Source organism: Melanaphis sacchari, unplaced genomic scaffold (genome assembly GCF_002803265.2).
Source record: "Melanaphis sacchari strain LSU unplaced genomic scaffold, SCAv2.0 Contig118_pilon_pilon, whole genome shotgun sequence".
Taxonomy (NCBI): Eukaryota; Metazoa; Arthropoda; class Insecta; order Hemiptera; family Aphididae; genus Melanaphis; species Melanaphis sacchari.
This window is the reverse complement of record NW_020270462.1, coordinates 98,785-112,596: the sequence shown is the minus strand read 5'-3', so window position 1 is coordinate 112,596 and position 13,812 is coordinate 98,785. Positions and strand designations below refer to the sequence as shown.

The 13,812-nt window shown below is 27.6% G+C and overlaps 1 protein-coding gene across 1 annotated transcript; it reads right to left on the bottom strand.

Annotated features, from left to right (window-relative positions):
* Nucleotides 1–11,646: 11,646 nt before the first annotated feature.
* Nucleotides 11,647–13,812, bottom strand: LOC112604042 (putative odorant-binding protein A10). The gene is made up of 2 exons (XM_025352902.1): nucleotides 13,475–13,812; nucleotides 11,647–12,098 (listed from the first exon to the last, which is right to left on the bottom strand). Exons 1-2 carry the CDS (start codon nucleotides 13,710–13,712, stop codon nucleotides 11,926–11,928), a joined length of 411 nt encoding a protein of 136 aa, XP_025208687.1. The 5' UTR covers nucleotides 13,713–13,812; the 3' UTR covers nucleotides 11,647–11,925.

The window sequence follows — 13,812 nt, the reverse complement described above, 5'->3', positions numbered from 1 at the left end:
CTCTCAACAAATAAAGACCTTTTGATCATCGTCACCTTGAGTTGTCACCCAGTAATTTTGTCTTTAATTTGTCTAGTCGTGACCGCTCTCGCAACATCGTACGTTCGTGTAATACGGAGCCGGATATTCGTGCTGACGATATCAGTACAATATATTATATCGTATGAAATAATAATTATATATTACCGTGTTGGATAGTCTATACGTTTATTATGTTAATGTAAGTAGTACGAACGTTTTTTACTCGTATCATTGTTATATCTTATATATATATATACATTATATTTCTTTATGATATATAGGTAGAGTGAGATGAAACAAACGAAGATAATGACCGCGAGTATAACACCACTTATTGTATAATAATGATGTTGACGACAGTAATAATATTAAACGCTAAATGGTATAATATTATTATTTATTACTTGAAAATTTGGACCCACGATGCAGTCGATTTACTCAGACTCCAATCAGATGACCTATACATTGTGTGCAACAATAACGATTTTGCATAACATACTTAAACTCCCTACAAATTGTCATAAACTTCGGAAATATACTTTATAAATTATATTGCGTTCGACAGTTAACTTTAGTTGAGAAAATCATTTCCCTTTCAAAACCCTTCACACCGATCGTTTAAGTTCCGTGATATGAAACACGCTTCATAATAGGTAAAACATTTTAAATTTCTAGTTTTATAATTAAAACAACTATAGATAAACTTGATCAATACGCCATTTTAATCATACATTACAATAACATGAATTCTAATTAAAGCACATATTAATACTATTATTACCTACTTACCTATAATGATAATAAAATGAGTAATCATTCACATCATAAAATATACTAATTGAACGAGAATATTTGTACTATTCACTACAGGTTATGTAAACGCAGCTATACCTATAATATTATTACAACTTCTTCAAATTTCCAATGCGCGCTAATCAAAGAGAAAATCGAAAACATATGAGAACTAATATTTTTATACATATCGGCATGTTTTAAATCAAAATAGCGTAAGTATAAACACTACAACTTAACGATTTAGCAGTAAAAGACTTGTCTTTAAAATTTACAGGGTGTGGCACTAAAATGTTCAACTTTCAAAAATAAAAAAAAAAACGAGTAAAAATAAATTACTACTTATTATAATGAACTACATAACTTGGTATTTATTTTTAAAAATAATTTCCTCGAAATGATGACCATCTCTTTTCAAGCACTACTCATCTAGCCTAATTCGTATATTTTCCAGAGGTGTACTGACGATTTTTTCATAATTTTATTTTATATTTCATAAATATTTCGAGGTTTCTATGCATAGATTTCACTTTTTAAATCGTCCTTAACCAATGATCTAGAATCATGGCGTTTAAGATTAAGATGAAAACGAAATGAACGCTGTGTAGCTACGTAACTGCCATTATTTTTATAGTACAATTTTATTGCAAAAGCACGTTTTTCACCAATCCACTGTTCCGTGTTTACTAAATTACATATTGTCTTTGAACTAATAATATTTAGTGACGATTCTTATCTTAATAACTATTGAGAAAATCTGTTTTTAAAATCAGCCGTTTTAGTGCCCCGTCTTGCATAATATTATGCTAACGAATAATCAGATTTCGTTCTAGAGTCTTCTGGATAGTTCTCGAGTTAAAGTTTCAAAAAAAAGGATAGGCTTGTAGAGCTTAGTCAACCTAAAATTTTAACAAGCTCCTCAAGCAAGCGATGTACAATAATATAATATTATAATATATAAATGCATGTATCTTTTTTTTTTTACTTTTTCCTGACTTTTTTCTACAGGTATAATTCTACAGTAATATTTAAAAAATTAAAATTTCTCCCACCAGAGAATTTTACCTATTATTTGTGCAATTGAAGTGAGGATAAAATTTATGATGGTGAAACCATAGTGCCGTTATTAAATTTATTGTCTCACGTTCCTCGAATAATGTTAAATATTTATATGTTAAGATGGACATTGGACAGTTGTGGAGTATCAAATCGAAGAATTTATTTGCATCCAATTAATCAAGGATATAATACATTAATTCTCGAAAATAAAACTGATTCATCAGAACTTTAATCGTTAGCTTAAAACAATAGGATATATATTATAATAAACCATAGATTAAATAAAGCGGTTAAAACTAAAAGGAACTCTGAAACTGATAAGAGAAAATGATGATAAGACACCAGTATAACTATTATGTATAAAATAAGTCTTTGATTTAGTTTAAAGTCAATATCGAAAATTCGAACGACTTTTAATATATTATACGAAACACGCACATTTTGTAGAATTAAATTTATTAAAACTCGCAGAAGCTTAAAAATTAAAATACTTGTATATGGGACTTTATATTTGCTATAATAGTTATTATAACTTAATTTTAACACAATATAACATCAATTGCAATGTTTATACAAGTATAAAATAATACCTAAAGTGCGACACTTTACACCCATAGTATTATGTAATGATATATTACCTTCATTTTATGTGTTCGACGCACGTGGCTTGTTAGGCAAAGATGACAACATACGCGTATATGATAATATTATCATTTATCATTATTATATGATCGCGTGAAAACGAAACGAGACAGTAAAAAAATCCACTAGCATACGAGTGTCACGCGGCGGATGTAGAGAAGCGGCCCACTCTTTCCGGGACGGGGAACAGGACAAAACGAATAGAATTTAACTTTGGATTAGAAAAACAAAACTACAATTGTACGTACGTAAGACATAATATATATATATATATATATATAAATATTTATACACTTATATAATATACAGGGTGATTTTTTTTGGGCGGCACGTTTTTATACTTGAATTTTGATTTTTAGAATTTTAAGTGCTTAGATTTTTTTATTGAATATTTAAAAGATTGTCTTTATCTTGACAATATAGCGTTTTCTGAAAATTAAAACTGTTTTTTTTTTTTATACATACATAGACATCATGCTCTCGTTTTTAAGTTTTTAATTTAAATTAAATGCGATTCATTCCATTATCTATGAACCATAGGATATAAAGTTACCAATAATTCAGAAGTACCCGTTATTGAGATGTATGAAATTATTCGTTTTCGATAAATATTTACATAGGAAATTCTATAAAAAAAAAGTATATGATATATTTTAAAATTAAAATATTTCAATGAACAAATAACATCTTGTCGACCGTAACTTAAGGATCACCTTGTACAAGTATTTCAACATTATGTAATATTATTATTGTGTTATTGTAAGACGTGTTCAGATTGTGTACACTTTTTGCGCGTCTTATACCTTTTGGTTCCACTCGATTCAAAAGCATAAATGTATTTAATTAAACGAAAAAAATTTGAGTATCAACAATGCTGAGAATATTGTATTTTATTTTTCATGAAAAAATACCTGAAATAATATCGACCCTTCTCAAAATTATTATTATTTAGCCACATTTATGTATGAATATTATAACATACAATAATCAGTGTTTACAAAACATTACTGTTATAGTGTATATTTCTATAAATAGCATTGAAAATTAAAAATAATAAATACAAAATACTGCTTTATAATAAACAAATAAATCAATAAAAATAAAAAATAGTAACGGACTTATGGCGAAACTGATGATGGAAAATGTATGTAGAGTAATTGATCTGGTATTGACTAGAAAAATATAAGAGCGAAATTGTATATAATATGAAACTGAAAGATTTTTTACAAGTATAACAAACATGTTTGTAAGGTTCATTGAAAATACACGAAAATCTCTAAATACTGGACACTCTCAATAACCAACATTTTGTCCGCTATTTAGAGTGTCCACTATTTAGAGGTTCCCGTTAATGGAGGTTTCACTATATATTTTATACGCAGAAATAAGTCAGATTTCGAGAGAAGCGAGAGTAAATCATCTTAATTACTATAGTAAGAAATTAATAAATTATTTAGATAAAATTATATATTGGTACTACTAGAAATTATTGTAAATATTAAATATTTAAACAATTTTTTCGGTCAAAGCTAGAATTTTGAAAATTGAATATATTTTTGATTAAATTGTTATCGAAAATTTTTTTTTTTTTTTTGTTATATTTATTTAATTTGTACAATCTGTATAAAATATATTTTTTACAATAAGCACAATAGATGGAAGGATATATAAGCTATTCAGTAATAACACTTCATGATTACCGAATGTAAAATATTTTTAATTTATATTTATAATGCGCAAAAAAAAAAAAAAACATAAGACATAATAATTTCACACAAACTAAATATCATATTTTATTCACTCGATAACAATATTCGTTTAGTATGTATGATATCCCCAATAATTAAAATATCTGTAATTTTTTTGAACTGAAACCTTTCATTTTTTTTCAAATGCTTTTTGATATTAAAAGTTCTAATTTTATTGTTTTATTAAAACATAATTGTATAACAATTTTTCAAAAAGACCGAAAACCATGAATTTAATTAATATATTTAAATTTAAGTTTATTTACATTGCCTATTCTAAACTCCTTAATAAGAATGTATTACAGTTTTTATAGTAATTATTATTGTCATCATTTTTAAGAACAATAATAATTGATTTTACACTATAAATTAAGTTTTGTTCAAAATTGTAGAAACCGACGATAAATAATAATTATCGTCATTTCATATTTACTTCACTTTCGTTAGGACTACTTTAATATTATCACATTTTAAATACATTCAATCTGCAGTTTGACAAAATCTTATTTTTCCGCGTTCCCAATCACTTTAATAAATAAAATGAATTAAAACGCTGAATGTTATTGGTTGCTGATTGTTAACTTATAAATATAGATAATTAATTATATTTTAACTCGTGATAATAGATGATGTCAAAATATGGCAGATTTTAAAGCAAATTAAAAAATGTATTTAAAAATTAATTAACCTAACCTAACCTGCGCTATCGCCTATTATTAACAGTATATATAATACATAATATATTATTCACGCATATTTTGTGATTTATAATACTCTAATTCCAACAAATACAGCAACAAATTGTGGGTTGATTAATTTCAATACTATGCATAAGTACAGCAGTTAGGAATCGAGACGTTTATTAAGTATATATCTATGACGTAGCTTAGGTGCCTTGCGCGGAAGAAACGATAAAAAAAATTTAATCTTGGTGGATGGAAAATAATATAATAAGAACAAATATAGTAGATTTACAATAATGGCAATTATTCCGTAACTCTCGTTATTACGGAAAAGTGATTTTACCTGTCACTGGTATAGTTATTATTTTAATACTATTATATGATTTACGGACGCATGTTGTGCAGCGTGCTGGAGATTCACGGAGTGAATTTACCTTTGCCTTTAGCTTTAGTTCTAATAGCTATCTAACTTAAATAATTCAAAAATCTTACGGGTTTTACATTCAAATATTGCCAAAATCCACATAATAATAACTACTATGTTGTACTAAACGTACCTACTATTATAAAAAAACTGTCACAGAATAAGAGTGGAACAGTTTTATGATATTACTGCTGTTCATTGCACTACGCGTATAATATAACTAATTACAATATTACGTAAAACTGGAATATGTAAATAAACTCCATTTTACAATAATTTAATGATATTATCATAATATTACATACCTTAACTACATTTTTTTTTTTTAAACGTTACGAGACGCGCAACTATATTTACATATATAATATGTAGGTGAAAATACACTACCGGAAACGGTTGTTACTTGTTGTTTGTTACGGTAGCACAAGCTTGAACACGAAATTATTATTATTACCTATACATGCGAATACACAACTCAAATTTTACATAAGACGCGTTTCTAGGTTGCGATTCAAACAGTTATACTAAATATATTATACGAATCGATACATAATAATATTATAGTCGCATTAAAAAACGTTGAATATGTAAATGAACGATCGCTTAAATTTTTAGATTATTATACCTATTTTATTCTATCTTATACTCGTTGAGTATGGTTAAACAAATTTTGGACAATAAAAGTATTTTCCCGAATTCCTAACACAAAAAAAAAATTAAGAAAATTTATTAGAAAATTTTAAGCGTACAATTAAAATAATATTTATTGTCCAATTCATTCTAAATTTAAAGTACAACGTACAATGCGGACCATTTATACGATCTTTTCGTTTTATAAAAATAAATAACAAACCATCACAAATTGTATAGTTACACAATAAATTGATTTTATTTTTTACTCAAACAAATTATACAATAGTATTGTGTAATAAGAGGTACTTATCACATATAACATTTAAACAAACGTAATACTAATAAAATGTCGATGTTGCATTTTACTAACCTATACAGCAATGCGACAACATTTACGTTTTTCAGCAAATAAAAATTAATTAGATATTTAATTATAAGATTTGTTATGTAATATTATGATGTAACTACAATAATCAAATCACCATATAACTAGAAAATATTTATTTTTCAGGTTTTGCGGATAAAAGACTTTTTTTGACGTTGAGGCACAAAAAAATACATTGGTTTATATTCCATGGGTAGTTGATTTTGAGAGAAATTATTATTTTATTTTTTATATTCGTTGCTTTAATTTCTCATAATTCACTTACCTATTTCTTACGATTAATATTATATTATATTATTTTGTTATTTACTTTTATACTTAAGAATATTTTTATCACCATCATTGGCATAAAAAAATAAATACCATGTGAGATGTAAATACATCAAATTTTCACAGTAAATTTCGATAATATTATTAAAACATTTTCGAGAGACAATCCAGGAAGAAATCAAAATGTTTTGATTGGCATTTTTTTTTAACACTTATTTACGTATTTTTTACTATAAAAATAATTTTTAAAACTAAACATTTTTTTTTTATCTTGTATAAAAGAGAGTTATTTTTTAATTTAAGTTTTGGCTTAGAAATTTATACGATAATCTTTTACACGTAAAATAAATAATAAACAAGAGCAGACAGCAACCGATCTTATTAGCCCATTATTACACTCTTTATAATATACATACAGGAAATTGCAGGTATCTTGCTTATATTATAGAAAGCTAACAAAACTAATATGATTGTAAAAAAAAAAATCTAGTACGAAAGTGTAAAATTATGTGTGGGTTTATTACGATTTCATGGTATTTACTTGAAACTCTCAAGGAACGTTGCATACGTATAAGAAGTAGTCAATCCATGGCATATTTGATATGATTGAACAGCACACTAATATCAGATACAACAATATACGTATAATTACTAATTAAGCATATTGGTAATACTCAATTTTCAAATATTTATAAAATATTATTTTCAATATTATTATTTCATGAAAATCGTAAATATTATATTCCACAAAAGTTGTATAATAATAAAATTTATCATGATTCAAATAATAGGTACATTTTAAACTTGACTGTACTAGTATTTAAATTTAAATTAGGTAAACGTAAAGTAGCATTATTAATCAAAATTTACATTAAAAGATAAATCAATAATTTATTTATAAATAGTACACAAGTGTTATTTGATTTTGACACATCATATTTTCGTGGAAAAACATTGAAAAAAATGTCGACCGAAATAATTGTAGTCGACGACACTCACGTACTTCATATCTATTATCTTTGCAGTAATATCGGTGTGGAATAATTTCAGAAACATATATTTTAGTTTATTCTGCACATATTTTATATAACCAAATCTCTCTCGCTCCACCAGTTGTTTATTCATCTGTACTTTTGATTCATATCTAATAATAGTAATATAAAATATTATATTTATCACGTAATACTGTGAAAAGCTGTGTTTTGAATTGCAAGGCTACCTTTAATTTTATTACGTATACACATATACGTATACATAAAAAATTCAAGTTTAGAATATCAAATCCTTACTCACGGACCACGATGATACATTCTTTTTTTCATTGGATAAATTTTCCACGGCATATATGTCCATTGGACGCAACATTACTTAATATAATATACAGTTTATACATTACATAACGACTTAATTAATGATATAAGGATGATATATTTTGTAGTACATTGAACTTAGGTCATCGTACCAATGTAAAGTGCGTAATACTGCAGTACCTACCTACCTATTATAATTTCTTCGGTTTTCAATTTTTTTATCCAACCAGTTGTATTATTTTCTAATATGCTTCAACTTCATCAGTAATTGTTACATATAATCATATATTTATATAGTAATATTTTATACATATATAAAAACGTACGTGCTCTAGAAAACATTTATCGTTAATATATATATATATTTTTTTTTTATTAATGGTAAAAGTTTCAATTACAAAGATTGCTAGCTTAGGAGTTAATGTACAATATATCTAGGGGTTAGAAAAACATGATATTTATAGTTTGTGGCTTAGATTTACATTGTGAAAAACTTTGATGATTTCAGTGGTGTTTTCTTCTTTGAATGCTTGGTGAAGTGTGAGAGGATTGCTGAGTTTCTTTCGTGCTTCTCTATATTTGGAGCAGTTTATGATTATGTGTTCTATCGTTAATATTTCTTTTAAGTGTCGTATACTGGTGCTGGTTCCTTGTTGATGAAGCATGCGTGGGTTAGGTGAAAATGGCCTATTTTAGCTCGGGTGATGTTTATTTCATCTCTTTTTTTAATGTTAGTAGGGTACTTTAATTTTTTAACATTTAGTTTTACATTTATAAGTTTATTGGAAAGAGGAAGGTTTAGTCAAAATGTTTTCCATTTTTCCGTAATTTTATAGCAATATCGATAATATTATATTAGCAATGCAAAACTTAAATAAAAGACAATACACTATATACATAATAATTTATCTAAGTCAAATATTAATAATGAGCATAATCTAGTTAAATCTAAATCATAATCAAGTATAACTAAAAATGGTTGAGAAATTAAAAAACTTAAAATACTTGGATTTTTAATATACTATCGAATTATGAATAACTTTTCCAGTTAATATAATAATACTTAAATAAATATTATTATTTTTACCAGAACTAATATAAATTATACATATCGAATACGCAATAGGTAACATAGTTTTACCATTCGTCCACATACAACAGTTATTTAATTTTTGATATTATGTTTAAAATTTAAAAATTATTTAAAATAAAAATAATATAATATATTTTTATTTTTATTATTTAACTATTTTTTATTTTTCTACAGATACCGGCCGAGTTTCAAGTCCAATGGTATTATATATTAATATAACATACAAGTATATCATTAAAAAAAAAAAAAAAACACATAATACACTATAACTAGTTTGCAAAATTTTTATTTTAACATAATACACGAGTATATCATATTTTTGAGCTTCACATAACTTTTTTTTTTTTTAATTAAACAAAAATCACAATTTTATCAATCAATTGTAATTAGATTATGTCATAGATCTTATATACCTACTTTAAAGATTTCACATATGCTATTTAGTGTTACAGTTGCAATGAAAACCAAACATTAACGAATAAATTAAAAGTATTTTTCATTACGTGATAATAAACCGTATTTTTCTAAAATATTAAAATTTGTTTTGAGCTTTATTTATTAGGTACATTAGAACAGCAACTACAAAAAGATATGTATGATTCAATATTTTTTTTTCTATTTAACGGAGAAAACATTAAATACTTTATTACATCAGTTCTAAATGCGTTTTACAGTTTATAAACCACCCAATACTCTGTTAATAACTCTTTTGGAGGTTGCTTATAATGTTATCAAATTATTTTAATACCAATATCAGTATTGTTTATCTCGACCGGAGATAGTTGAAAATCGGGTAGGTCACACGCTAAAAATTATCATTCTTAAAAAGTGCTATACATATTTTGTTCAGCTAGGTCATCACGCGATAAACCAGTGCAATTATTATTAATACAATATAGATTTATTTTTTATTTTCAATATTTTGTTTAATACACGTGCGCAAGTTCAAAAACAACCGCGAATTACACGAGGCCTAGTCGATTACGTAAGTGTTGTTATATTATTATTACAATACAATATTTGTTAAACCGTCTTTCGACCACGATATCTATACATATTTATTATTATTATTACTCATTAATGTCACGCGTGTTTACGTGCACAATTTTCTGAACCATCATTTACATGTGTTTATGACATGTGTTATTGCGTAAAGTTTAACTGTTAAGTTTTTTTCGTTTTATACACGACTTGTGTGTTAAGCGTATTTTCGGTATACCTCATATGATATAAGGTCTATAAATATATGAGAATATCTCGTTTTTTGATACTTGGGGGAGGGGGGAGGGAGAAAAGATAAAAATTTTACTTCAACTTATTATAATAACGATGTCTTCACTTCTTAAGATCATCAATTTTAACTATATACCTATATAGGTATACGAGTTTATAGAATAGCATACGATGAAATAATCATAGAAAAAAAAAGATTTTAATTGAAAATTATATTTCTTTAATATTAAAATATTATGTTCAACGACAGTTAAAAAAAATACTAATTAAAATTTCAATATGACGCGAGTGAGTCGGTCTGATAAGAGAAGACTTCAACAGCGATTAACAGTCTGTCGGAATTTAATTTGCGATTATATGCGATAAAAATAATATACCTACGTAACCTACAAGTGTATAACTCCAATAAGTATTAGTATCCGTGCGTTGATTAATACACCTATTGTCAATTCGATTTTGTAAGTTATACGCAGATAAGTACTCGTACGATATCTTCAGACAATATTCATTTATAATTTATACATTATAAATAGATATTAAATTTAAGTTCAAGTACTCGATAATAATATATACTCATTACTCAATATGTAAGTATTAAGTGCACTGTATTATCTTTTTAACATATATAGCGATATGTTCAAACTATGAAATGTTCGATTATATTTTATCATGAATTTAAATTTTTTTGGAGACATTCCAGTCAGTCAAACCCTCCTCGTGGTTATGGTAAAATTAATAGACTGGGCTATGAACAATGAGAGACTATTATTAATACTATATCTATTATCTACTATGACCTATACCAAATTTGTTTGATTTTTAACAAATTATTAAAATACGCTTGTCACGTGGACCCAACTCATGTAATCACTTTAAAACAAACTTGAAAATCAAACTAATACAATCGAAATTTGTATTTAATTTTAAGAACATAATCTTTGATCTTGTAATAATTATTATAAAACAAACTGAACCCCATCACCACCCCATCACCCAATAGAAGTTTTAGCTTAGAAGGAATGAGTACATTAAGATTTAGTCCTAATAGGTATATTGCAGTCGTGTTGAAATCATTATTGATAATTTTTTAAGCGCGTGCTACCTTAATAATATAATTGCATATAATATATTTTGTAAAGAACGTATTCGCCGTTTAAGATGTTTAAGATCGATTCGATTAGGCAACTTAACACATTTGCACACTTTGATATCACATAATTATTATTATCGGTTTGACGGACGTACAAAGCAGTAGTTAAGCCCATTGTAGTGTTGTGCGATTTTTAATCGCTATCAGTCTACGCTATAGCATTATAGGTTAATAAAGAGTTTTTTTTTTTTAAACATTCTTAATTGAGATGGTTTTTATTTTCTATTTTTAAAACAGTACAATAAATGTAATAAATTAATATAAAAACTTATAAATAGACGATTTTCTTTTTGCAATACAGCATAAGTGAAATCTTGTGTATGCATACATAAAACTATTAAACGTGCGTCTTAAACATAAACATATTATCATGAACGACATTGTCAGTCGTCACACACGTGGTGTAATAAATTTCAACTATAATTATTTTTAATATATTATAGCGTTGTCATAATATCATTGTTATAGCATATTCAGAGCCGTTACGCGTCGAGGAACTTGTTCAACTTGGTGCCGGATGGGTCGTAGATCTTGACAAGTCTTTCCCATTCGGTTGGCTTTTTCGTCCTCAAGAAGTTAAGCGCCTTCTTAATGGTGGTCATTTGCCTTTCGGTACATCCGTTACAGCCGTTGTTGGCGATCACTGGGATGACTCCTATTAAAAAGTACCGAAAAAGAAAAAAAAACAATCAATCAATAAAATATAACTTCCGAATGAGCATAGGAACACATGATATTATATTAAAAACATGATAATAATATACGTGGGTAAGTAATGTTTTTTATATTACTATTATTATTATTATTACTTCGTAGGGAAACTTTATCGTTCGTAATCGATGAACGTTCATCGATCACACGCAGTGCATAATTATTAATTTTGCGAGAACCGACGGAGAATAATATTAATGCCTAGAATAATAATCTTGCACGTAAGTTTCTTACGATAACGTGTTCGCGAAATAATATTATAACGTCGTTATACTGTATTATTGTTTACTCACGGGCTACGACGATCGTTAGACTAATAATATCGCAATAATATTATTATGCTCTGACTGACCGATTGGGCACAGGGTGATAATATTAAAACGACGTTACACAATAGGCGTATCGGATGTCAGATTCGGAACATAATAATTAGCAATGGTAATCTATGCAAAAACAAACTATGTACGTGAAAAATGATAAAAATTTAACGTAACATTAAATGAGCGTATAGTATAAAACATATCATACCAACGATAATAATTACTATAATTGTTATAAAACCAACGATCTAAAAAACACGTTATGAATTAATTGTGGCGGCATAACTGCCACGAAAAAAGGATTCGCCGCGTTAAAGTCACTATTTTTATAATATTATACAACAGTACCTATCCAAAACACCCCTACACTACGCATTAAATAGAAGTTTATTTTAATGTGACTTTGGTAAAATGAAGAATAAGTTGGAGATCGGTCGGAAATATAGACTTGAAATCTTGAACATATAAATCGTAACGAAAAAAAACGCGTTTCGTGTAATTTAAATTTTATATATAAATACGTTGAATAATACGTAAGTCAACAACAATAATAATAATAATAATAGAATGTTAATATTTTTTTATGTGATATTGTACGAAAATGTCAGCAAAAGCTACCTATATCCAATATATCGATAAGTGTATAAAAACAATTTCATAATTTGAAAACACATTTTTTTTTTTTTTATTGCAAAAAGGTTTAACATTAAGCATAGCTAAGCCATCTCTCGTGTCACTTTCAAAATTGAAACTCAATCCTATCTGGAAATTTCGTAACATATCGTGGTTAATGAACGTATACCACCACGATACCAGCTATATGTAACGATACTACAATTGCAACAGCCAATCAGAACACGATACAAGACACACGACAGACGACGACGTCTGTGAACAACTCGACTTAGACAGATACATTCGAATATCATATACATATACCTAGAAGATGATTAATTATTATATAGAATACAACGAATAACGCCGTTTTCGGCGCACTCACTCTTCAGGTCCCTGGACTGCTGGACGCACGGGCCCTCGTTGAGGAAACACTTGAGATGGCTGGTCAGGACGCGGTCGTTGTTCAGCACCTGTTCGACGTTGAGCTTGTCGAACCGCTTCATGTAGGCCGGGAAGTCCTTAATCTCGTCGTCGGCGGAAACAGCGGCAGTGCCCGCGGGACTGGCGTGCACGGCGTACACTGCCATGCAGCACAGAGCGATCAAGACTTTGCAGTACATTGCGACGCGGGTGTTGTTACGGGTGAGAAGAGCGTATTGAGTTCTTGGAGTGTACGCGACGGAGTGTGGCGGACGAGTGTTGATGGCCACGGCGGACCGG

What these genes read in the sequence shown, in the direction of transcription:
- LOC112604042 (XM_025352902.1), bottom strand. Translation starts at nt 13,712, where the DNA reads ATGTACTGCAAAGTCTTGATCGCTCTGTGCTGCATGGCAGTGTACGCC. An exon ending in GCAGTCCAGGGACCTGAAGA is followed by an intron (nt 12,099 to 13,474) that starts GTGAGTGCGCCG and finishes ACTTTTTAATAG; the next exon opens with GAGTCATCCCAGTGATCGCC.